This window comes from Diabrotica undecimpunctata, chromosome 2 (genome assembly GCF_040954645.1).
Source record: "Diabrotica undecimpunctata isolate CICGRU chromosome 2, icDiaUnde3, whole genome shotgun sequence".
Classification (NCBI taxonomy): domain Eukaryota; kingdom Metazoa; phylum Arthropoda; class Insecta; order Coleoptera; family Chrysomelidae; genus Diabrotica; species Diabrotica undecimpunctata.
Window position 1 is genome coordinate 149,196,822 of NC_092804.1, and position 27,446 is coordinate 149,224,267.

Consider the following 27,446-nt stretch of genomic DNA (forward strand, 5'->3'; position numbering starts at 1 on the left):
TGTATTTCTCGATATAGTTGTGGATTTAAGGAGGAGATTTAGCCCGATTGAGCACTCCCAGGTATACAAATTTCACTACTTCGATGACGTCGTTTTCTATAATAATTAGTCGTAGGATTTGTGGTGTGTGCTTTTTTTTATGTAATAAGTTTTGTTGATGTTTGTTATTAAACATCATTTTATATCATGTTATAAAAACTCATTTTTATAATGCTCTCATAATGCTATATATATAGCGTTTTCCGTTCTCCCAACAAAATTGATATGATCAGCATAGAATGAAAAAGAAAATGTAAAGTCTACATCTAAAAGGGGATATTTATGACCGATTAGCTGTATGTTTTCTTATAAATGCGAGTGAATATATATACTGGATAGTATTCATACTGCAGTACATATAAAATTATTTAGTATAAATATTAGTAATAATTATTATTACTGTCAATAAATAAGTAAAATTTATTTTTATGGCAGTTATTACTTAAACGTTACACAGATAATTTTAGTACAAATTAAATTTCTCTAATCATCTAACAAGCTTTACATAAACTATTTAGTTACATCTTTTATACGTATGTAGCTGTAAATGAGTAAATTATGTAATTAAGCACGTAATAAATTGATTTGTTTTATGGCATCCTCTTATTTAAAATTTTATTTGTTTAAATTTTAATCCTTTTAACCTGATATAAGCGGCAGACATTATACACGCTTAACCGAGCTGAACCAATACGGAACCGAGTCCGACGGCGTAATTTTTTGTAAGCTTATATTTTGATAATAAATAAATAATGAAATTCGTAGCTTTTTATTATTAGTATTATAAACAAAATTTATTCTTCATAAAACAGAATGATTTTTTTTTCTTGGCAATCGGGCGTAAGTGCCCATCCAGCCAGCAGTAAATGTGTAATAACGTTCCCTTAAATTAACCTATTCTAACTAAACTAACTACACTACTATTCTGGAAATTAAAAGAAAACTACGATGGAAGAGGAGCTAGGATTACTTTTCGCACCTAGGGGTCATTCAAGGTGACTTACAGACAGAAAGTGTAGACCACGGAAAGTATAGGTTAAAAGGTAAAATATTTGGAGATTCAACAGAGGTATAGTCCATTTCCATCATATTGACAGCACATTATGTATGCAAATCCCTAAACTGTTGATACGAGTGACTCAATGAAAAATAGATATTTGTCAACAAGTTTACAGAAGTATATAGGAAAACAATTTTAAATTGAGTTTGACCACCAGGTATAAAGGTTGAAGCAGAATAGAATACAATAGTTTTGAGGGTTACTAATCCCTAAATAAAGTTGCCAGTGTCGGAGTGATCGAGATTAACAGGTACTAATGAATTTGCAAGAAATGTAAGATGTTTATTTTATTGGTTATATATAAAATAATTTGTGGCCGTAACAGGGGCCGATTTGTAAAAAAATGAATATTATTTTAATCAAATTCCATTTCAGATTCACTGCTTTCTTCAGAATCTAAGGAATCTTCAACTCCAATGTTAATTTTTACCGGTTCCAGCATTGCATCAGTCATATTATCCAAATTCCACATTTTATTTCTTCCTTGTGAGCATGACTAACAGCATTTTTCCAATTTTCTGGAGTTATTTTTGATAAGGAATGTTCTAATAATTGTTGTAAGTCTTTTAATTTAAAAGTTTTGTTGTTGCGTCCGACTTCACCCTTTACTTGAGACCATATATTTTCTATCGGATTCAGATCACAGTGGTATGGGGGTAAACGTAAAATAATTACATCACGGTTTAATGCCATTTCATCAATTATATATTTTTTATAAGCTGCTTTATGTTGCCTTACAATAGGTAATAATTCCTTTTTTATCGAATTCTCCTTGTACTCAATTGCGTGTTTATCCAACCATTTGATTATCTCTCCTTTTTTCCATGCCGTTGTTGGCAATTTTTCTGCTAGTCTTGAATGGTAACTAGCATTATCCATGACTATGACAGAATTTTTTGGAATTAAATCCAACATTTGCTCAAAATATTCTTCAAAAACGTCAGCAGTCATTTCCTCGTAGTAATCTTTGGTTGATTTTGAGCAAAACTTAATAATCCACCATTGACAAAACCGTATTCGTTTTCAATATAGGTTATTATGAGTCTGCGTCCTTTTCCAACGGGAATATTGTTTATTCCAGTAGACACACCTTCGATGAATACCTGACGGGAACTTTTCACATTTGTATCAACCCATAGATATGGTACAGTATGACCTTCATTTAGCCAAGTCTCATCCAAATAAAAAATTGTTTTCCCTTCTTCTCGGTACTTTTTAATAGTTCTTAGATAATCTCGTCTCCAACATACAATGTAATCTTTTTCAATTAAAACGGATTTTCTTCTATTCTTTTGCCAACGAAATCCCATCTCTCTCAATAGTCTCCATAATTTCTTGTTGCTTATGATTGGTAACTCTTCGTTTTCTCTAATTATTGTTTTGATTTTGTCCAATGTTGGAAATTCTTTGTTAAAAAAAAAATGAGTGGACGCTGCGTCTTATCATGTTTTTATGTATTTCTTTAATTTCCAAGGGTTTACTCCCTCCACTCTTCTTGGGAGATGAAACAGTTCCTCCTTTTCTTTCTTTTAGAAATCTATAAATTGTTGCTTCTCCAACCTCTGTCATATTTGAACACATGTTAACGATTTCACGAACATTACTTAAAGGGCGTTGATGTACAAGTGCATCGTGTACATTTAATATTATATTTTTCTCTTAGTCTGAAGGCACCTTTAAAACTACACTTAACCGGGATAAAACCTGTTTTCGACGTCATTTTTAAATGCAAATAACAAAATATCGACACCAAAAACGTAGGTAGGTAAGACATGAACAATGTACACCTACAAACTAAATGGAAGATGCAAACAATTTCTAATTTATATTATTGGCATAAGCTGTAATGTGGCATAAAAACCACTTCAACTATCATTAGTGAAGCCTTATCAGTAATTCCAGGTAATCGTTCAAAGAAGGTATTCTTTTTGTGTCAGGCGATAACTTGTATAGAAAACATTAATCACCTTTAAATTCCTGTTTACATTAATTTATTTCGTGAAACATTGAATTCTCTCGTTAATCACCCGTGTATAATTAACAATAATCGTGTGGCATATATACCGACGTTTTTTACGCACAAAAAAGGTATAGTGAGATTAGTGGACACTTATTTTACAGAAGATTTTTTAAAAGATAATGAATTGTTGACTGCATCTTAAAATATTAATTTTTTTTATTTATTTCAAAACAAGTATAGGGTGATGCCTATGGTTTTTTGACCTGTTGAGGATTTGCATATAATATAATGTGCTATCAATATGATGGAAAAGGACTATAACGGGCTTAACATCTACCCTAAAGTTGTAAGTTATACATTTTAATAAACTTAGGAATAATTTTATATACCTCATACATATTTAATGATATAAAATTAAGTAGATTGAAAGGGAGGTATAGTTTTTGCAATAATAAACCATTAGTAAGTTCCTGTCTTTGTATTTCAAATTTACTACAAGCATAACAGATGTGATCTAAGTCGAAAACCACATTGAAAGTTTTACAAAGTTCAATGTTGAGTACTCCGATTTTATAGAATTGTTTTGATGGAAGCTTGCATGTTTGAATTTCAGCCTACAAATAATCACAATATCATTTCTTGTGAAATCATCAATCTTCTGTAGTTTTTACGGTTTACGACACTAAATTGGTACAAACAGATTATTCGGGGTTTTTGGGGTTGCTCAACAGGAATATATAATTTCGAGACTTTTCGATACTAAATTGATGCAAAATTATTTTCCAGGATATTTACTGACCATACGATCGAGCAAATTCTCATGAGGAGAACGAAATTCCAAGGAGGATGTTAATAGGAACTATCAACATAATGATTCTACAGATTAGAAGCTAAGCCACAATAAAAAAGGTTTAAGATAAATCGAAAAAATTTTTACTTCTTTCCTGATTTATATAATATCACTAACATCGCTAACGAAATCAGTGGAGATAACTCAAAAGTAACGTGTCACAATGCGTTTGAATTAGAATTTTAAAAATTTGCGATTGTCTTTGACTACAGTCGGTTCACAATTTGTTGATAGCTCACTACAAGTTTAACCCTAATTAGAAAACTGAAATACAGAGAGGATAGGTAATACGATATAATAGTAAAAACCAACCTAAAAGTGACGGTTTAAGACGTTTTCGACTAACCCACCTTATATCTGAAGGAATACAATACCTTAGAATCCTATTACGGGGGTATTTTGAATGGTTAGAGATGAACGACCAGTGTCGTAGAGTATATGATTGAAACATTTATTTGAACTAAATAAATATATTTTTTAAATTGTACTTATGTAAATTGTATTTTTTAATAAAACTTATTTATTTTATTCAAAAATAAAAAGTTTCTTGCCATTTGTAAAAGATACATTTATTTAATTAAGAAAAAAGGCGCCAAATGTCGCCTGGCAAAATTTCCAATGTGTTTTAAATGTATCCATTATTTTCGAATCCGGAGAAAACTAATAAATATTTTTGAAAAATTTAAACGCAGAATGAAAGATTACATTATTACTCAGGGCAGAAAGTCCCTGAAAACTTCTACAATTTTTATTTTAATATGTTATGTAACAGGGGTGAAAATAAAAGAGAAAATATAGTATAATTTTTAATTGAAAATATTGCATGCAAAAGAAACTTTTTATTTATTCTAAAAAATATTTCATTCTGCCTTTAAATTTTTCAAAAATGCTGTTTAGTTTTCTCAGGATTTGAAAAAAAAAATGGATACATTTAAAACACATTGAACATTTTGACAGGCGACATTTTGCGCCTTTCCCCTTTAATACCTTACGATTACAATTATTATTACTTACCTTATATAATTACGATTAGAAAACTATTCAAATTCAAAATAAATAGGATCAACTTCGGAATCCGCGTCATCTTGATGGTTATAAATTAGCGGTTGTGTCTCTACGGTCGCATCAATTATGTTATTAAGATCCCACATTTTTTGTTCTTCTTCTATTACATGCCTTACTGAATCTTTCCAGTTTTGTTCTGTAATATGTTGTAAAGACTCGTATAACAATTCACGTACAGCTTGTATTTTATATAACGTATTTTTGCTAGCCACATAACTTTTCATTTGTGCCCAAATGAGTTCAATTGGATTTATTTCGCAGTGGTAGGGTAGACAGTGGTAGGCATTTTGTCAACTACGTATTTCTTTAACTTAGATTTGTGTTGCCGGGCAATTTTTAGAAGTTCTACTTTTACCATTCCATCTTCGTAAGGCAGATACTTATTCCGCAGCCAGTCAAGAATATCCTGTTTCTTCCACGCATTCGTTGGAAGTCTTTCTACTAGTCGTGAATGATAAGGTGCATTATCTAATACTATAATTGAATTTGGTGATATGTGTTCAATTATCTGCTCAAAATACTCTTCGAAAACATCAGCTGTCATCTCCTCGTGATAGTCTTTTGTGCTTTTGGACTGAAATTCCAACAAACCATGCTTAACAGATCCTTTTTCACTGCCAATGTGAGAAATTATTAATCTACTGCCTTTACCAGAAGGTGGGGAGATACCAGTAGACCAACCTTTAATAAAGGCTTGCCTGGAGCTTAATATTTTTTTATCTGAACAAAATTTTTTTAGAGTATGACCTGAGTTTACCCACGTTACATCCTGGTAGAAGATGGGCCTTCCTTCAGTCCGGAATTTTCGTATGGATCTTAGATAATTTCTTCTCCAACATATTATCTCCTCCCGGTCAATCAAAAGTGATTTTCGGTCTGATTTCTCCCACCGGAAATTTAATTCTTTTAAAACTTGCCACAATTTAGTTCGTCCGATATGAGGCAAATCCGGGTCGTCTCTAACTTCTTGTAAAATTTTGTTTAGGTTTGGTATTTCTTTTTTGAAAAAAAATCCATGAATTTTCCTTCGAATACCATTTTTGGCAAATTCATCAATTTCAATAGGCTTTTTCCCTCTCTTTAAGTGTTCGTTTGTGTTTGGGTTAGCTATACCGTGTTTTTTTTTCTTTCTGATAGGAACCTATATATAGTTGACTCTCCTACGCCAGTCATGTTGGCACAACTTTCGAATCTGGGGAATTCCATCCTAATTATCTTGCAACGAATAGTACCTTCGGATATGAATTCCAGGTTTTCTAGTAAAGTGATTAAACGCGAAGATTAGTATTGAAATATCCAAAGAGATAAGGTATTCTTATTTACAAAATTGTTAATGGTTAAATTCTTATTTTTATTAATATAATATAATTACATAACATTAGCCATGAAAGTTTTAATTGTTTTTTTGCTAAATATATTAGTATTAAAATATTATTAATATTATACATATAACAGTATTAAAAAATATTACATTATTATTTAATGAATAAACACCTCAGGAACGCCTATGGTTTACGACCGTTTTATGAGTTTGAGGCACATTTCGTGCTCTCAACAATTTATGAACGGAGAATAATAAAGTATCTAACATAGAACCACAAAAACCCACTGTGATTACAATCAATAACGAGAACTATAAAAACGTCGATCCTCTCGTCCTATTTCACTTTGCGTGATGAAAACATCTGACGATCACGTGAAATCCTCTTCATACACGCTTTTACTGGTTGTGATACAACTTCAGCAGCTGTTTATCGAGATAAACTACAAGTTTTAAAATTTTTGGAAAAAAAAACAAGAATTTTCACCAGCTTGCAGAACAATTCAAAAAAATTTAAGTATTCGTGATTTACTGGAACCAGGAGTGCAACTCTTCTTAGGGTCGCATGGTGCGCCCTACAGTTTCAGAACTGATTACGGAAGAGAAAATGATCAGCCGTACTTCGAGCTGACTAAAAGACACTGTCTCAGAATATATATGATGGCAGCTATGACGTCCAAAAAGCTGGACTCATTGTAAATAACAAAAGTGTATTTACAAGTTCAGGCATGGTATGGGCATGCCTTAAATGCGTTGAAATGGGGTTAAAAGCTGGAAAACAATGAGTTATCTCCCATACGGATGACTCAGGGCGCAGGTCTCCCTAACATAATGAGAATGATATTATGCAACTGATTGTAAGAAGATGTGCGGATGCCGGCCCTACGGACTATCATGTACATTTGCGTGTAAAAATTGTTTAGGTAGCAATTGCTCCAACCCTACCATTCTAAATGCTAATGGCAGTGGCATTAACGAAGACGAAGAGGAAATTCTCGACGAAAATAAAAATTAATGTGATAAATGATGTGATAAATCATAACTGTGTCAATAAATTGTAAATGTAAAATAATACCTTTTAAAATGTTCAAACTCTTGATTGTAAAAAAATAATGTGTTGGTTTTTAAGAACAAACGATTACTTGATTACTAATAATTTTTTAATATAATTATTATTGAAATAATAATATTTATTAATTATATACGCCCTCGACACCAGATTCTTCAGAGGCCTTCACCTACGTCATAACTATACGCAGCAACTCCGAAAACCACCGGAGGTTTGAAATAAATAGAATGTTTGCATTAATTTAGTGTCAAAAAACCTTAAAATTTCATAAGATGACATGCATAGCAGTCACCTTGGGAACTAGGTGCTCCGATGGTCGGTTTTTATGTCGTATTCGTATTCAGCAACCCCAAAAACCGCCGAGTAATATATTTGCATCAATTTAGTGCCGAAAACCCTCGAAACCTCAGAAGATGACGTGCCTCAGCAGTAACCCTGAGCACCAGGTGCTCTGATAGTCGGTTCTGATGGTATATTCATGTTTAATGACCCCAAAAAGTCCCGAGTATCAAAATCTGGGCCTTAATATACTGATTGGATGCATATTATGCAGTGTAAATGCAATTATGCATTTTCAAACAGTTTTATATTGTAGAGTTTTTTCTTGACATTATTCCAAACACAATGCAAAAAGTTGTAAGTCAATATTTAAAAATCGATCTATTTTTTCCAAATGCCCTGGTCTGTATGGGTTAATTAGGTTTCTGTGTTACATTAAGTGCCTAAATGAAATAGTTCTGAAATTTTCATGAATTTTGATACAATATAGTAAACAACTCAAGTAAAAAGTACTAATTGCATACCTACTTTAATTGTTGCTTGTATCTAATAATGCTAATACATTGGATCTAGTTATTTCTTTAGATTTAATTTATTTATAATACGACTAAATCAAATGGAAGTTTCAATGAAATAACAAAGAAGTTAAAATATATGTCCACATATTTTTAACCTCTATTAATACACGTACATATATCAAAAGGTTATATTAGCTGACAATTATTTTTGATAATGAAATATTATGCCTAATTTTGGAGAAAAAGGAAAAAATATGTGTAATATCTCACCTTGACTGATTATAAGATAATTTGTTTGCATAATTTTATTATATTGTTGTAATAAGACATATGGTAGACGTGGTTCTCGTAAAATATTGGAACGCCGATATTTCATGGACACATCCATTGCATATTTTTATTTAGATTTATTTTTAATTGCTTTAACGAGTTTTAAAATTTATTTAAAATCAATAGAATATTTGAAATGTTAATATAAAAATAAAATAAATATAAAAATAAATAAAAATATAAAAATCTGGAGCTGTTTTTCTTGTTTGTCTTTTAGTATTTTACATTTTAGTTTTGTAGGTACTATAAAACTGTAATGTTTATCATACAAAATTAAAGTAGTCAGTTAGCGCACTTAAACTTAAATTCAAGTACGTTATTATGGTTTAATAGTTAAACAATTTGTCAATGGACTTCACATTAAAATAATTGTTTTATGGTTAGGCCTGTCTGGAAGCTTTTTTTGTATTTTAGCCTTGGCTTAGAGTACGAAAGCTGATGGGCGAAAATGCGTCAACCAACCTATGATTATGTGATAAATAAATTTATAGAAGTCATAAAAAGTTAAACAAATATACCATAAACAAGAAACCATCCAAATCGACTCCACAACTACGCCCGTGATGCAAATTCGTTCCAAATAATGCCACAAACGACCTAAAATATGATGCAACCTACCACGAGATAAGCAGGACAGTATGTACCTTAACTACTGCAATTTGCACAACCACAGATGCTCACTGAATAACATTAACACAACAACCCCAAAACCTCAATTAATTTACACACGAAACGGGTCAAACGAAAAAAATGGGAAGCAGTTTCAAACAGAAAAAGGAACAGAAACAGTCCTGATAAAAGAACTGTGAATAAAACGAAAATAAATGATTATTGGTCAAATTTGTCAACCACCACTTCTAACAGATTTTAAATCTAGATAATGATTTAGAGAGCAAAAATGTCACAGTTCACAGACACCTAAAACCGTCAAACTACCTTTAATATTTATAAGTGGAGTTAGGAATGTTACTCCTTTAATATAATTGCATGACGAAATCGCCAAAGAGAGCTACGAAATTAAAGTTCTTAGCTTAGACTAAGTGAAAGTTCAACCAGAACAAGTTAAAAGAAGAACGTAGCTTCCTAGTAGCAAGGAAAAATATGCACTACTCAGTCAACGTAAACAACATAAAAGAAGCTATAGATAAAAATGGACACTGCGTAGAGAATATCAAACACTACATTACTAAAAATCCACTACCCATGTTTTATATTGATCTTAAACCAGTACCAAACAACAAAACCATATATGACCTAGAGCTTCTACTTCACCTTCTAGATAAAATTTGACCCACCTAGATAGAGAATATACCCACCACAATGAACTAGTTGTCAAAGATAGGAAGATTTTACCGCATACGTAGACTTCAAATATTTATTTTAGCAAAAAAATTAAAGAGACTAAAATTGTATAAAATATAATGCTCTCCATTGTTGTTTATGTAAATTTATGTCGTAAAGTTAATAATAAACGAAATAATTTGATAACTGAGGCGGTGGCTAGAATAAGGGCCTTTCTTCCGAAGAGCACAGAATTGAACTCTTTATGTTGTTCTCTGTCAGTCTATCAATTTTTGGCACAGCTAAGAAAGATTTGTGCCTCTAAATCAACTCTGTTTTGGTGAATTTCTGACAATGTGATTGAGATTATGTTATATTTTAAACTGTAAGTTTAAGTGTATTTTAAAGCAATGGCTAGTCGTAAAGCTATTTTAGATAACGCAGTGCCAAAAGGTGCCGAAAAGAAAATTGTTCAGAAAGACCGTTGGAAAGAAAACGTGCCAAAATCTAAGAGACAGGAGTATGTGTCAAAATTTACAGGAAAAACTGTAAAGAGTAAGGTATTTTCTGTTGTCCGTAAGAGTTGTGTAGAAAAATGTTTGGCAAAGATAACTTCGCAAGATCAAAAGCCTTTCTTTGACTCTTTTTATGATAATGGTTCAAAAAAGACCAAGACCCTCTTCTAGCAGGTTCTATGGCATTAGGGGAGTCTCTAGAAAGGTATAAAAAGATAGAAAATACCAAAATTAACAGACAGTATCACTGGAAATACAAGCTTAAAACTTCTGGTTGTGATGCGCCCGTGTGCCATTCCTTTTTTATTGACTTATATCAAGTAGGATTGAAGCGAATAAGAATGTTACAGTGGAAAATACGAAAATGAAAGAAAAATTGCAGATCATGTTTATTATATGGCTTTAGAACACTTAAATTCTTCTTCTTCTTCAGTGCCTTATCCGGTCCGGATGTTGGCGATCATCAAGGCTATCATGGTTTTGTTGACTGCTCTGCGAAACAGCTCCGCTGAGGTCATCCCAAACCATTGTCGGAGATTTTTCAACCACGAGATACGACGGCGTCCCGGTCCTCTTCTGCCAAATACTTTACCCTGCATAACAAGTTGAAGAATTCGATATTTTTCTTCGTTCCGCATCACGTGGCCGAGGTACTCAAGCTTGCGTTGTTTAATTAAATTAAGCACTTCTTTTTCTTTTGTCATGCGCTGTAGGACCTCAACGTTGGTGACATGGTCCACATAAGATATTTTTAGTATCCTTCTGTATATCCACATCTCGAAGGCTTCGATTCGTTTTTCAGTGGCTTGCGTCAGTGTCCAGGCTTCAACTCCATACAGTAACACTGGAAGAACGTAGCACCTCACTATTCGCATCTTGGTTCCCAAACTAAGATCACTGCAGCACAGCAAGGATCTCAACTTAATAAATGTAGACCGTGCCATTTCAATTCTGGATCTAATCTCTTGGGCGTAGTCCCATTGTACGTTGAGGGTAGTTCCGAGGTAAGTAAATCTGTCGACTCTCTGGATCTCTTCGCTACCCGCCATTAGTGCCCCGGGATCTAAATTTGTACGGCTGACAACCATGAATTTAGTTTTCTTAATATTAAGGTTCAGTCCGTATGTTACGCTCACAGTTCGCACTCGGTCTAGTAAGGCCTGCAGATCGTTTAGGCTGGTTGCTAGTAACACAGTGTCATCGGCGTAGCGGATATTATTGATGTATTCACCGTTCACTCGGATTCCCATGTCTAGGTTTGTGAGGGCTTCATTAAAAATCTCCTCAGAGTATATATTAAAAAGAGTCGGTGATAGCACACATCCTTGTCTTACTCCTCGCATGATCTTCACTTGGTCGGTCAGCTGGTCTTCGACCTTGACTTGAGCACGCTGGTTCCAGAATAAATTCATGATGATCCGAATGTCCTTCTCATCCAATCCAACTCTTTGTAGTGCGGTGACCATCTTCTGGTGCTGACAACGGTCAAATGCCTTGGCGTAGTCAATAAAACAAATATAGACATCACAACTGACATCGCGGCATCTCTGAAGTAGGACTTGTAAGGTGAAAAGTGCTTCACGTGTACCCATAGAATTGCGGAATCCGAATTGCATTTCACCGACATTTTCTTCGCATTTCTTGTAAATTCTGGCATGAATGATTTTAAGAAAAATTTTAAGTGCATGACTCATAAGACTGATAGTTCGGAAATCTTCGCACGTTTTCGCAGATCGTTTTTTTGGTAGCGTTACAAATGTTGACAATAGCCATTCCTCTGGGATATTACCTGAATCGTATATGACGTTGAACAGTTCAGTTAACTCCTTCGTGTCTTAAACTTCTTCGTGTCTTCCTAACTTAAAATCTATTCCACTTAAACTAAGTCATTACACACCTGGAAAAACAAACAGATTGTACTTTGAAAACCCAGACCTATCGATTAAGAACATTTTTGAGCAGTTTTAAAAGTTGTTTAAAAACACTCCTGGGAATAATCTTACCATCAAATACGAGACCTATTTTAAGTTTTTTAGAAAATCTAAATTTTACGTTCAAAAAAGCAAAGACTTACACATGTGATTATTGTAGTGAGTATGAAATCCAACTAGAAAAGAACCAGAATGAAGAATGCTGTGTTGATTACAATCGCTATAATAAGAGACTCGACGCATATTCCAAGCTAAAAAATGATTACTTGAGAAAGACAATAGATGATAGTGACATTCTTGTCCTGGAATTTAACTACGAACAAAATCTACCATTGCCAAAGCTCAGTATAACCAAACAGTTCTATACAAGACTTTTATGGATGTACGTATTCAATATACACGTGCATAATGAAGGATCATAATATGTATATTCCTTCATAGAATCTCAATGTAAAAAATGAGCAAGTAGTGTTGCTTTATTCATTTTTGACTGTATTCACAATAAATTAGCAGATTATCCTAATACTAGCATATTTTTCTTTTATCAGATGCAGCTGGAGACTAAAATAAAAATCAGACGTTGTTACGGTTTTGTTCTTGGATAACAATACAGAGTCGAAGTGACACATATTTATCCTGTTCGTGGACACTCCTTTTGCAACAGAAATTTTGGGGTTATAAGACAGGCCTTAAAAAGAGTTCTAGATGTCCAGGAACCCAAAGTCTACCTAGAAAAAATCGTATAGTGCAGACAAACTCCTTCTCCATTCTACCTCAATATAATTCCTCTATAATATATGATTGAGATGCAGCACTTCTTCCTTATTTTTACAGAAGCCTGTGAGTTTAAAATACAACAGTATCGCATGCGGAAATATAAACCTTGTGAAACACTGACTGCTTCTAAAACCTACTCTTAAATATGCAAAAAGGTTGCCACTTGACCTTAACATTACATCTTTGCCTCGGGTTTCTATTAACCAGTCTAAAATGAAAGACGTAATAGACTTGTTTCAGTATTTTTGAGAAGAAAGTAGAAACTTCTACAAACTTTTATTTCAAGTAAGCACACCGGCTGAAGAGTACAATGAGAGTAGTGCTGATGACTCAGATGGTGAGGAAATTTAGCATAAAATTACAATAAATATAATGTATTGTAAACAAAATAAAAGTTTTCTTGTTGTACAAAGACCTTGATTATTAAGGGGAAAAAGACAGTTAAGATTTGATTTCACGTATAGTGCGTCTGTATATCCGCTTATACGTATTTCACCCTAAAAGGGATCTTCAGAACGACTATTCACGGACGCTCTGAACATAAAAATAAGTCTTTCCTGTCTTGAGAAGCAACTCTAATATGGCTTCGTATGTACGCAAATAGCGACATCTGATAATGATTTGGTTTCGAAAAATTAGTTTAAGGATTTACCTTGATTATTATTTTAAACCTTTGTATACTATAATATATAAATATAATATACTATACAACAGTAGAAAGTTATAGGCCTTTCCTCTGCAGAAGACGTTTTAATCTACCAAATGTGTTCTCCAGAAGAAGGGCTTATGTAAATTTGTTTTAATACTCTTCATTTGAAAAGAAAAAAAGGACGTATTTTATAAAGGTGTTCTCTATTATGTTATCAATGGATCAAAAATTCTTAAAACTAAAACACTTATTTATATATATATATATATATATATATATATATATATATATATATATATATATATATATATATATATATATATATATATATATATATAAAACGTTTGTATTACAACAGGCTATTCATTAGACATTGTAGTCGTTGTATATTTTACGTGCGTAAAATGCAAAAATTAATCTTCTATTTTAGTATTTTGTATAACACCAGCAGGAAAAAGATGTTCAAAACTCATTTTGGTTGCTCCTTCAACAGGGACGCCCGCCTGCAGTGCATCTCTTGCGGTCCCGTTATCGCCGGCGTTGATTAATTTTCCTTTTTTTTTTAATGTTTTTTGTTCGTTCAAAATTTCAAATCGTTATACTGGCATCAAACATTTTTCAATTATATTAAGTATATGAGTATACACAAAAGTTTTGCGATATTAAATAAGTCTGCTCTAATTTGCAAGCTGTTTTTAAATATCTTATCTTGAACAAACCTTGAAACATAAAGAAAGTTGTGAAAGAACCAAAAGTATGCGGGGTATATAATACCTTATTTCATATGTTTAACTCAATGTCGTTAAAGGAGAAATTCAATACGTAAGTAGTTTGGCATGTGGTGAGGAATGTTTTATAAAAACTTTGGTCAAGATTAGTCAGTAAGTTAATCAACATAAAAGAGCAGCTACTTTAATGTTAATTTATGTGTTTAAAAAAATAATTAGTTAATGGTGTCTACCAATACGTGGTAATTAAATTTTTAAATATTTAAAGCTTGTTTTTTCTCATAGTTTTGTTAACCAAGTATGTTATTATTTTAATGGAAGGGCGCTATACTAGACATCTTTGCAAATTAACTTATTTATAGCTCTTGGAAATAAAATTTTTCTCGGGACTGTGATAAATACAGGTGAGAATCAATAATAGTATATTACTTTATGAGGCGGAGAAGCATAACTTTTCTTGACGCGCCCGATATTACGCGCCGAACGAAGTGAGGCGCGTAATAGAGGGCAAGTCAAGAAAAGTCGCTTCTTTGCCGAATAAAGTATACTATTTTTTCTTCAAACGTAGCAATTTTCAACCATAAATAGTACAATTCATACGCTATTTTTACTCAAAATTAACTGTGACAACTATCAAAGTCGTCTAGATGTTAGAAATTAAAATAATTAAGTCGTCGGTGGGATTTGCATCTCCCTGGTTACAGTTGCTTGACAGTTGTTTGCAATTATTAAAGACAGCTTATTGTTGTTGCAACCGCAAGCGCAAATTTAGTGCGAAAATGAAAAACCTAAACGAAATTGAGTCCGCGGCTAATGATGCAGTAGCACGTTTGGGGCCCTCCAAGTCCGATAAGAACGATAATTCTCAAAAAATTTTAAACCCTCATGATTCGCCAACATCGGGAATGATTGCTGAAAGTTGTTCTCGACCAGTCAGGAACATTTTTGCACGGTTTCAATTTTGAAATTGCCTCATTAACTAATTGTACTTTTAATATTACTATAAATAAAAATGATGTTTAATTGTTGTTAATGACATTTGTATTGTTGCTTTGTGACATGTTTCATATTGTTGCCATGACAACATTTTTCCCTCTGCCGTAAAGAAATGGGAAAAAAAAGCTGCTGCCGGCGGAGACATCAAACTTTGACAGGATCAAGTTAGATAAGTAATGTCAACATTATTTGACGTTTGAAGAAAAAAAACTTTACTAATTTTTAAGGTGAGAAATTGAAAAAAATGAGTTTTGATTGCTTCATAATAATAATTAATGAGCATCGAATTTTAAAAAAGAAACATTTTATTTGCAGTATAATTTACTTTTACAAATCTTTATGGTATCCGTATGACACAAATTTCACAAATTCGTAATAGAAAATTTCGTTCCTACTCAGCTCATCTAACTTTTCACGTAAGACGTCTTCAGCCTGCTTGACGTTCCTAATGAGTGTACGGACCATTGTTTACTACTGTAAAAGAGTATATGGAAAAGTGAGAATATTGGGATGTAAATGGTAAAAACAGTTGGAAAAATGAGAATGAAAGGGTTCGCATGGATTTGTGGTGAAATGTATATGGCTAGACTGGGATGCCCAAACAGTTAAAGAGAAAAGAGACTCATTACTTATGTAGTTCTCTACCATATAATCGGCCATTTTCATTAATGAAGGCAGGTTACGGATATCCGCATGAAATCAATCGCCGACTCGTTCTAGGTCTAAAAATGGCAAGCCAAATAAGTGGTGTAACCACTTGCCGTTGGAATCTCCCCTATTGTAAGTGGTTACCAAACCAAGTGAAATAAACATCCAATTCTCTTCGCAGTGGGCCAAACGGCCTTGTGAATCGAAATTTCAAAATCAGCCACAAACGAATTAATTGAGTAAAGACCGCGACGTAGGTTTCTATGCGTTTGTCGGGAAGAACACAGAGTATAAGAGATACCTAATGACCATTTAATAAACTATGGATGGTAAATAATTTCAAGAAAAATTTTGGAACATATTGAAATGTACCATCCATGTAATATGCCTCTGCTTTCGCCAAATAACGTAAATTGTCAAGAATGCCAAAAATAATAATATTTTGTTGCGAATCATTATGCAGCACAAAACATTTATCGCGATCCGTCTTTAGATTCATCTGTCGGATTGCTTGATGCGCTTCCCCATTGTCATAGGTACAGGTGGCATAAAAGCCAAACGATCGTTGCTCATATTTCTGTGAATACAAGTGATGTCCGTTGTTGTGAGGTGTTTTTTGAAAGAAGAAATTGCAATCTTTTGGTGAATGTTTTTTGTTGGCCTCTCTAATAAGTCCTCTTAAGCTTTCATCTTGCAGGAGTTGCTGATGACTTGACGACTTAGTTTTAGAAAATCGCTTACGTGATTGTGTTCCAAGTTACAGTGTAGAATATCGTCTATCACCAAAAATTATTTTCGGGTGTACAAGATGTTGCATGTAGCATGATTTAGTTTGTTTCTAATAGATCACCATCTTGAATATAACACCAATTCGCACTTATTATTATTACCGTACTTTTCTCAAATGTAACATACATATTTTATATACATACTTTGATTTGTATCAGTTTTGTGAACAATAATTTTCTTATTCTTATTGCAATTCAAATCCAGAAAATTTAACCAACAATCAAACTTAATTAATTAAATTGTATCTGATGTAAAACTGTCATAATAAAAAAACAACGAAAAATCTTTTGCGTTACATCCATGTGAAAAGTTAACGTAATATCTGACATATTTTTTGGGATATTCAATGCTTTAGAATGATCTACATAAAATCTAAAACTGTGACAATGTGACTCTAATAATTTAATCAGAAATCTAAAAATATAATATCAGAAAAGGTAATCTATTTAAAGCAACAAAGTAATATTATGACTTGTCTACAAGAAACATCTTGTACAGTTAACTTAAAGAACTTAATTAGGCTGATTTTTTTTTGTTTAATTAGAATTATCCGCTAATAGTGGGAAACAATTAAAAAAACGGTATAAAATCTACTCACCAGTTGCATGACGTTTAGCCTTACACCCTTTCGTCGCACAAGTTCACAAAAGGCAATTTGATTTTAGAGTCTTTAGCAATTGAAATTTGAAATTATTAATAACTATTATTTTTCGTCCGCGTTGGCTCAAAACATAATCAATGAGCAGTTCACTACCCATGTTAAAGGAATAAGGGTCAATGAAGAGAAACTTTTCTAGAGCAGTGGCATATACCGCTCTGATGAGACCTAAAGAGGTCGAAATACGTATCAGCGGCTTGCCGCTGCCCTGTATCGAAACAAAAATCTAATACCGTCATTATGTTTATTTTCTTTACTCTTTTTGGAGTACCAGAAACTGAATTCACTACGAATTTTGACCATTATGAACGGCAGGTGGAATGCATATTTTAGATTCCGTTGCCGAGTAATTCATCAAGCTGTTTGCTTTGCAAGTTATAGAAGGCACAGTGGTAAAACAGTGGTAAAAATTTGAATTCAGTTTCGCCAGGTAGGAAATCGTATGATTTCTTTTGTTGTTATTAGATGGCGTTGTTACGTCTGTAAATAGTTATTTCAATGATATTCTCAAAAAAAAAAACAAAAAATGTAGATAACCTGATCATCAATAATACAACGATTGAAAGAGTAACAACATATAAATATTTAGGAACGTGGCTAACCGAAGATGGAGATCAAACAAAAGAAATCAGATCTAGAATAGAAATGGCAAGAAACACGTTCATAAAATTGAAGAACTTACTTTGCAACCGTAACCTTAATCTAGAGATCCGCACAAGAATGCTACGTTGTTACGATTTTTCTACTTTACTATACGGCATGGAAGCGTGGACAATAAAACAGTCTGAAATCAAAAAATTAAACTCCTTTGAGATGTGGTGCTACATGAGAATCCACAGAATATCATGAACTGAAAAAGTAACTAATATAGAGGTGTTACAAAGAATGAAGAAATAATGTAAAGTCATAAAAACTGTTAAAATTAGAAAGATTTAATATCTGGGTCATAAAATGAGGGGCGAGAAGTACGTATTACTTAGGTTAATTATGCAAGGGAAGATACAAGGGAAGAGAAACCCAGGACGACGCAAAATATCCTAGCTAGGAAATTTGAGAGTGGTTCGGTTGCAGCTTATTAGAATTATTCAGAAGCACGACCAATAAAATTAAAATAGCGATGATGATTTCCAACCTCCGATGGGAGAAGAAACCTGAAGAAGAAGGAAATTTATAGAATTATATCCATGGTATTACACAAAGGCGGCATAGGGCATGGGCGACATGGGCCACAGCCAACGGTGTCGCGGTCCGAGCGACCTCACGCCATGTAGATTCATGTATTACTTAAACCTAAGCCATGAACGCGCCGAAAAAAAGTACTTGCGTCGCTATCGCCCGCTGCAATGCACGTCACCGCTGGCCTAAAAAAAATATTGCCCTGAAATTGCGTTCCTATCCCTATCGCATCAAAACAAAATAGGGTATTTCCCATTCGTCAATCACCGCAGCCTCCCTCTGAACACCGCAACTTTTTGACGATTTTGTTTTCTTGCTGTTGGTCGTCAAATCAAAGCGTATAGTTTATTTGGGTTGAAGTATGGTAGGCATACATAGTGGAGGCAAAACTCGAATATTAAATATAAATGCTAGGGAATTTTTCACACCTTCCGGTTGTTACAGCTGTTGGTATCTGCTGTTGGTAGACGCCGCTAATTCTTCGGTGACAGTAAGAACATTTTTTGGTTTTATCCAAAAAATGTATTTGTTGTTTTCAGGTACCAGCCAACCCTGGGAATTGGTCAAAGATAAATTAAAACTTACCATGAAGCCTTTATCGTAGACGAGATGGGAAAGCAGAATCGAGGCAGTTAAGTCCATACTATTTCAATTCGATGATTTTGTAGGACGCATAGAAAGTTTAAAAAATCAAACGGATCAATCAGACACTTTCAGTGATTGTGATTCAGTATTAAACGAAATGCATAGTTTAGAATTTGTAATATCTTTACAGGTATGGTATAAATTGCTATCGCGTGTAAATGTGATAAGCAAACTTTGGCAATCTGTATAAGTTAATTTAAGCAGTGCCCTTAAACATTTGCATACATTTTGTGACTGGATCAACGAATATCAACAAACTGGATTTGAAAAATGCTTGTCTAATGCTCAACAATTTATTTACAGAAGCTGTTATGATCTGCCTAACAAATTTAAAAACAAAAGAGTAGCGCAAAAGAAAAGGGTTTTTGATTAAAAGCGAGAATCAGCATATAGAGTGTCCCAAAAGCCGGTATGATGCAAATTTTTGTAACACTATGCTTGATTCAATTATTACCAATATGGGTTTGAGATTTATGGCTTTAAATCAACATTATAAAAATTTTAGTTTTCTGTATAATGATATAAGTCAATTAAAACATATTCCACAAGAACAAATATTAAAAAATTGTCAAGATTTACGAGTCCTACGAGTGGGAGAGAGCAGTGACTTTCAACCTTACGATTTATATGAAGAATTACAAATTATGATCCCTAATTTACCTAACTTTATAACAGACGTGAAACAGTTGCTTCAATATATTACAGAAAATAACTTAAAAGAAATATACACAAACATTTACATCGTCATTAGAATATTGTTAACAATACCAATTAGTACAGCCTCCGCAGAAAGGAGCTTCTCAAAATTAAAACTCATTAAGAATTATTGAAGGAGTACCATGTCACAGGAACGACTTTTTTCGGTCGCAATTTTGTCTATTAAGGTTGATATAGCATCCAAGCTAGATTACGAGCACGTAATTAAACAATTCAGCAGTGTAAAAAGTAAACAATTTCTGTTCCTGTAATATTTCAATTAAATTGTTTTTTAACGGTGGTAGATCTTAATATCTTAAATATTTTTAGGTTAGCTATAAGTTTGACTAGATTTTGCATGAATAAAAGTTTAATAATGAAATGACACATGTTTTTTATTTTAAAAAATCTATCTTTATGCGCGAGCAGAAGACCTCGCAAAATGTATCTTACCCACATAAAATTATGATCATGCGCCGCCACTGGTATTACATGTCGTCTTCAGTCTATAAAATATCAATTCGTGGGTCACAAATTATAGTTTCTGATTTGTTACCAATTGAACAATTATCTGAGGAAGCTCAGGAAGCACGAAATAAAAATAATAAAATATTTCGTGAAGATTTCTCGCCAAAATGCTCAAAAGAACATACAACACAAGACGTTTTGAATCGGTTGATGATTACATCGGATCCATATATTTTTAGAATAGTCTAAGGAAATTATTACTACAAAAATAATTGAGATCATTATTGTCAAAAGTGATATAATTATTAGAACCTCCAACAGTTTCTGATGCAACTCCAACACTTTCGATAGTGGATCTTTAGGAACTGACACTGAGCCTGATATTCATTGCGATTATGATACTAAATTGGATTTTTGTTTATAAATTAAAAATGTGTTTATAGTATACGCAAAATATATATGTATTGATTTTATTTTAGTATTATTATTTCGATCCAATAAGGTATTCCATTAAAAAAACTAAGAATATTTTAGGAGCACGATTGATACCATCCTGTACACACACTAAAAGTAATCAAAAATTAGGTTAACGTATGTATTAGATTAGACTAAATCGTTTTAATAGCTATTTGTCAATAAGTATTAACATTTAAAACCTACTTTGTTTTTGATTATACAGGGCGTAAAAATATTTAACAGGTTGTTGCGTTTAAAATGTCTTTAAAACCATTCTTAATTTGTTATTGCTTTATAAAGCATTATATTTCCATATTTCTCCTGTAATGAAGATCTCCGATGAAACTCCGTAATATCAGTTAATCATTGTGTATACATTTTTAAACAAAGCCATAAAATTCAAAAATATACTCACATATAAAGGCACATCCGTTGGTTTAGTTGGATATCTTACTTCTCCTTCTTCGACCGCCTTTACACCATAGTATTGCTCCCAAACACTAGGCCTGTTGTCACTAGTAGACTTCAGTAACGTTTTCTTAGGATACGTACCGATTTTCTTTGACTTTTTAAGAAGGCCCTCGTTTCCCATTTTCGCCCTACATAGAGTTCCGTAGATTAAAGCGTTTCTTACTATATTTGGTACACTAACTAGATTATCATGAATAAACACAGGCAAATTTTGATGGTCCTTTAAAGAATCACTAAAACCACTACTCGATGATCTTGAAGGAACTTCATAGGCATCCTCAGTTTCCGAAGATATGGTTCTATTCCTACTACTGGAAGTTTTGCTGGAGTTACCGCTAGAAGTTGAGTTGCTTAAAGCTCGTATGACGGAGTTCTTTTTACGGCAGTTGGTGAGATTAACACAAAGTCTCTTCATTTCTTCTTCGGTTGATGCTCTCAGAGTATCAAGTTTAAGTCGTATTCTTTCGTCGATAATCTTAAGCATATTTTCAGGTGGTGTTGCGTTTCGACCTGAAACGTATTAATAATTTAATGTAAGTTATTTATTGTGAGGTAAAATTATTATAAAAATACCGCAGTTATAAGGGTTATAAATATAGAACCATTAAAAAACAATCGTCAAGATAGGCAATGGAATCACTTATTTCTATGGGTCAACAGTAACGTTATAACCGTGCTTAATGACTTGTCATTTATGGTTTGACATATCAATACAGTATACTATTGGTATACCTTCTTTTTGGTTATAAATCTAATATTTTTTAAGATTAAATCAAAACGATGGTAGTGTACAGGGTGTCCCAAATTAGTATGTTTTGCAGGGTATACCGTATAGAGGAGATAGAAAAAAAAGTGGTTAATATCTCATGACTTTTTTTTCGTTAAAGTAATGATGCCTAATCTAAGAAGTAATAAGAAGTAATGATGCCTAATCAAACCAACAAAAGCTCCTCACAGTAGCGAAATACAGGGCGATTATTGAAAATGACAGGGTTAAATATCGTCGTCTTGTTAGTCAACAGGCGTAAACCACAATGTCGTCAAACTGAGAAATTGGTTTCAAACATTTTTAAGCCAATAAATTTCAATTGTTTTTTTATAACTTAGTTTTTAATAACTTAACTATAATTTGAATAATTATAAGTACTGTTTTACGACCTATTACATGTGTAACTGCAATATTTAGATAAATCACTATTAACCTACATCTGTATGATTTTACAAGACCCACATTCATTAACCAGATAAGAATTACGTAAAAATACAGGTTCCTTGTTAAAATGTGTAGATATCACATTTAAAAGAATTTTTAACATAAATAATATCGTGTCCTAAAAAAATTATTTAGAGGAGACTGTCAAATTGTGATTCATCAAATTTATCCCGTATAAAATCCATGCCTCCTAGTGGCGGAATCCGGAACAATAGGGAAAATTAAAAAGTTTATGATAGATATTGTAAACTAGGTTAGCGAAGGTACTGTGAATATAAGCTTACACAATTAAAATAACTCATACACAATAAGAGGTAGGAAGTTTTTTTTATTCGCCATTTTCACATTTTTACACGAATTCAAAAAAAAACAATGTCCTAAAGAGCTAGATTTAGCCCTTTTTTTATATTCACTGGGTCTTTGTTTATAAACAATAAGCAATTTAAAAAGAGCCATTTTAAACTTTAAAAGTTCAATTTTGACAAAAAAATTAAAAACGAGTCCTTTAAAAATTAAAAATTAAAAAAAAAAAGATGTTTTTTTTTTATTTTTTGTTACCTCATGGCAATATGATAAAAATGGAATAAGTTAATTTGTTAATTATTTATTTAACCGAGTAATTTATTTGAACAATTTGAAATAAATATTCTTTTTGCAAAATTTTACTTTTCTCTTATTATTAGTAGAAAATATTATGGAATAGTAAGCAACTTAAGTATTTTATTTATTATAGTAATAAATAGTATCTTTTACGCCGTATTTTACAAAAAAAATAATTTTTTATTTAAAAATCAATTGCTATAATTACAACAACGTGTTAATTTTTCTGTAATTATGCTTATTATTTTTATAATTACTTTTTCTTAAAAAAAATACAAAAATAATTTACACTAATTAATTAACATAAACTGTGTATAAAATATTACATATTACAATTTACATAGCTTTCTATGGAACAAATAAAATATATTTGTAGTGTTTTTCAGTCAAAACAGTAATTGTAAATATAATACGCATAATTGATGAAAAATTAACACGTATAGATTTGATTTTCAAATAAAAAATTAATTTTTTGTATAATCTATTAATAGTATATTACTTTATGAGGCGGAGAAGCATGACTTTTCTTGACGCGCCCGATATTACGCGCCGAACAAAGTGAGGCGCGTAATAGAGGGCAAGTCAAGGAAAGTCGCTTCTTTGCCGAATAAAGTATACTATTTTTTCTTCAAACGTAGTAATTTTCAACCATAAATAGTACAATTCATACGCTACTTTTACTCGAAATTAACTGTGACAACTATCAAAGTCGTCTAGATGTTAGAAATTAAAATAATTAAGTCGTCGGTGGGATTTGCGTCTCCCTGGTTACAGTTGTTTGACAGTTGTTTGCAATTATTAAAGACAGCTTATTGTTGTTGCAACCGCAAGCGCAAATTTAGTGCGAAAATGAAAAACCTAAACGAAATAAGAAATAAGAACGATAATGCTCAAAAAATTTTAAACCCTCATGATTCGCCAACATCGGGAATGATTGCTGAAAGTTGTTCTCGACCATCAGTATCATCAACAATTACCAATGCGTATCAAGAGTCGGGAACATTTTTGCACGGTTTCAATTTTGAAAATGACTCATTAACTAATTGTACTTTTAATATTACTATAAATAAAAATGACGTTTAATTGTTGTTAATGACATTTGTATTGTTGCTTTGTGACATGTTTCATATTGTTGCCATGACAACATTTTTCCCTCCGCCGTAAAGAAATGGGAAAAAAAACTGCTGCCGGCGGAGACATCAAACTTTGACAGGATCAAGTTAGATAAGTAATGTCATCATTATTTGACGTTTGAAGAAAAAAGATATTATTTATCACTGTAGTACATAAATATTTAAGTTAACTATCATTTCATACGCTTCTCTACTAGTAATAATAAAAAAAAAAGAAAATTTGACAAAGTAACTATTTATTTGAAATTATTTAAACAAATTACTTGGTTAAATAACAGTTCACAAATTAACCAATTTAATTTTTATAGTCTATTTAACCAGGTACTTTAAATTAAAAAAATATCAATTCCCGTTAATCAGAACCAGAGATATTGCGACTTTTATAAATTTGAATTTATGAATTCAGTTTTTGAAATACTAAAATCGGCAAGGGATAGTTCGAGTTCTAAGAGTCTTAGGACATTGTATTGATTTTTTAATTGGTGTAAAAATGTCAACATTTCGAATAAAAATAAATTTAACTAAAAATTAACTTCCTATATGTTGATGCGTCTGAGTAATTTTAAACATTTATAAGTTTAAAATAGCCGTACTTTTGTATACCTATTTTACAATGTTAAACATAATTTTTTTAACACTAGGGATTCTAAGATTAACTACTTTGCGAAATTAAATTCAGAGCAACTGCATATGGCGCTCTGATGAGACCTAATAAGGTTGAAATACTTATAAGAAACTTAGAAAAAAAAATAAAAGCGAAACTTCTTGAAATTTTTATAGCTGAATACAGGTGATGTCCCTATTATCACGCAAAGCTAAAGTATTTTGTGCAGTTTTTAAAAAGTTTCTGTGCAAAAAAAAGATTCAAGGACAAAGAACTGTATAATATTAAAACTAAAATTGCCAAAAAGGCAGTAAGAGATGCGAAACAAAAATCCTGGGAAGAATTTGGGATAAGTTTAAGTGAAGGTTATAAAAATGAGATTACATCCTTTTCGAAAGTCTGAAAGTTATATAGTTACACTATGATATAAGACTCCTAAAATACTTACATCACAAATAAATAAATTAAATAAATATCAAAATCAAGTAGTCTTTATCCAAATTGGAGATAGTCGTACTGAAAAACTACCCATCAAACGTGATATACGACAGGGTTGCATTTTGTCATCCAATCTTTTTAATCTATATTCCAAATAAATCTTAAGCAAGGCTTTGGATACCAGACAAGATGAAGTAAGACTAGGCGGAGAAGTAATCAACAACATCAGATGCGCCGTTTTTGCAGAAAATTATCCAACAAGATCTCCAAACATTAGTAAATCTAGTCTGTTAAAAAGATTAATATAGATCAAGGTCTGCTTTCGCTTAATGGAGAAACAAAAAAGAAGGAAAAAAAAGAAGAAAAGAAAGAAAAAGGGAATAGACACCAACAGAACAAAAAAATTTGACTTCTAGCGGGTAAAAGTAGTTTAGAGATGAATAAGAAGATGAAAAGGAATAAGAAAAAGAATAAGAAAAAGAAAAAAAGGAAGGAGAAAAGTAAGAAAAAAGAAGCAAAAGAAGAAGAAAAAAAAGTATTAGGAAATTTTATGGGTGGAACCATTTTGGAAGCTTAGGCAGAACATGTCGAGAAAGAGATTGATATTGGTTTGATAAAGGCAAAGAAAATAATGATGACTTACAAAATAATCCAATACTAGCATCACTTTTTATTCAGTATTTCCGTAATGTTACCCAAAATTGGTAAATTTTTACAATTTTCTGAATAATCACAAAATATGCAACATTAAAAATCTTTAGACAAAAAAGAACAGCTTCGTCATTGCAAGATGACTTTATAAAATATAAAAAACAGTACAAATTTTACTTACCTTCTAAGGTTTCATTAATTCCATTTAGAATTTCCAAAAGCAAATCCTTTACAGAAATATCAATGCAGGTTTCTAGGGGTTTTATCTTATCCGGATGATAGTTTAAGCTTGTATACAGGAGAAGAGCGTCATCAACTATAGAGTCATATTGATCTAGAAGTTTTTTGTCGTGAAGTGGCCAGATAGGTTTTGGCACAGGGAGATCAACTTTACCTTAAAAAAATAATTAAAACAGACACGGTGCAAAAATGGATTAAGTTTGTAATAGTATTAATAGTACATTGAAATGTTACATTTTTTATGCTTTAACGTGCATTTCTTAGAGGCCGCAATTTTTTTATGTATTAGGAAAGTAAGTATAAGATTAACTTCAAGTTTGTAGGGTCGCCACCCTTGTCCCCCGGCCGCCATCTTGGAAAAAAGAGGCAAAGGGTTTTCGCTCTGTATTTCGTAAGCTAGCAATCCTACAACAATTTTTATTAGACATTATTTGTAGCAAATTAAATTGTCTAAATTTTTATAGGATAATTATTTTCAGTACAAATTTGTTTAATTTCCTTGGATTTTACAGCGCTCCGATGTTGGCCGAGTTCTTGAGTACTCAATGAAATTAAAATTCATATCATTTTAAATCAATTTATTATTTTCTTAAGATTTGCATGTTGTTATTAATTTATTATGTCCTGATGAAATTCCCGTAGAACTGCTCAAACTTATGGACGATGAATCTATTAAAATACTCCTAGATCTATTTAACACAATATATAGAACTGGAATAATACCTAGGGAATGGCTCCGTTCGACCTTTATACTACTGCCAAAAAAGGCAAATACAAGGGAATGCAGCGAATATCGTACGATAGCTTTGATGAGTCATGCTCTAAAACTGTTCTTGAAAATAATCCATAATAGGATCTATAGGAAATTAGACGTAGACATCAGTAACACTCAGATGGGATTCAGAAAAGGGCTAGGTACAAGGGAGGCTCTGTTTGCAATGAACGTTCTCTCACAGAGATGCTTAGACATGAACCAAGAAATTTACACCTGCTTTATTGATTTCGAAAAGGCCTTTGACAAAGTACAACATGAACCACTAAGACAAATTCTAATAAAGAAAAATATAGACAGCCGAGATATTCGAATTATATGCAACCTATATTGGAATCAAACAGCAAATGTGAAGGTTGAGGGTAGGCTAACAGAAGAAATTCAAATCCGTCGAGGAGTCCGGCAGGGATGCATCTTGTC

The 27,446-nt window shown here is 32.3% G+C and overlaps 1 protein-coding gene across 2 annotated transcripts in view; it reads right to left on the bottom strand.

Annotated features, from left to right (window-relative positions):
- The window catches only part of LOC140435035 (uncharacterized), a 198,624-nt gene that overhangs the window by 97,991 nt on the left and 73,187 nt on the right, over window positions 1–27,446 (bottom strand). For both annotated transcript variants that reach the window (XM_072523715.1, XM_072523714.1), the window contains exons 4-5: window positions 26,196–26,408; window positions 21,320–21,885 (exon numbers count right to left, since the gene is read on the bottom strand). In XM_072523715.1, the coding sequence (XP_072379816.1) occupies window positions 21,320–21,885; window positions 26,196–26,408 (779 nt within the window). The remainder of the gene's footprint in view (window positions 1–21,319; window positions 21,886–26,195; window positions 26,409–27,446) is intronic.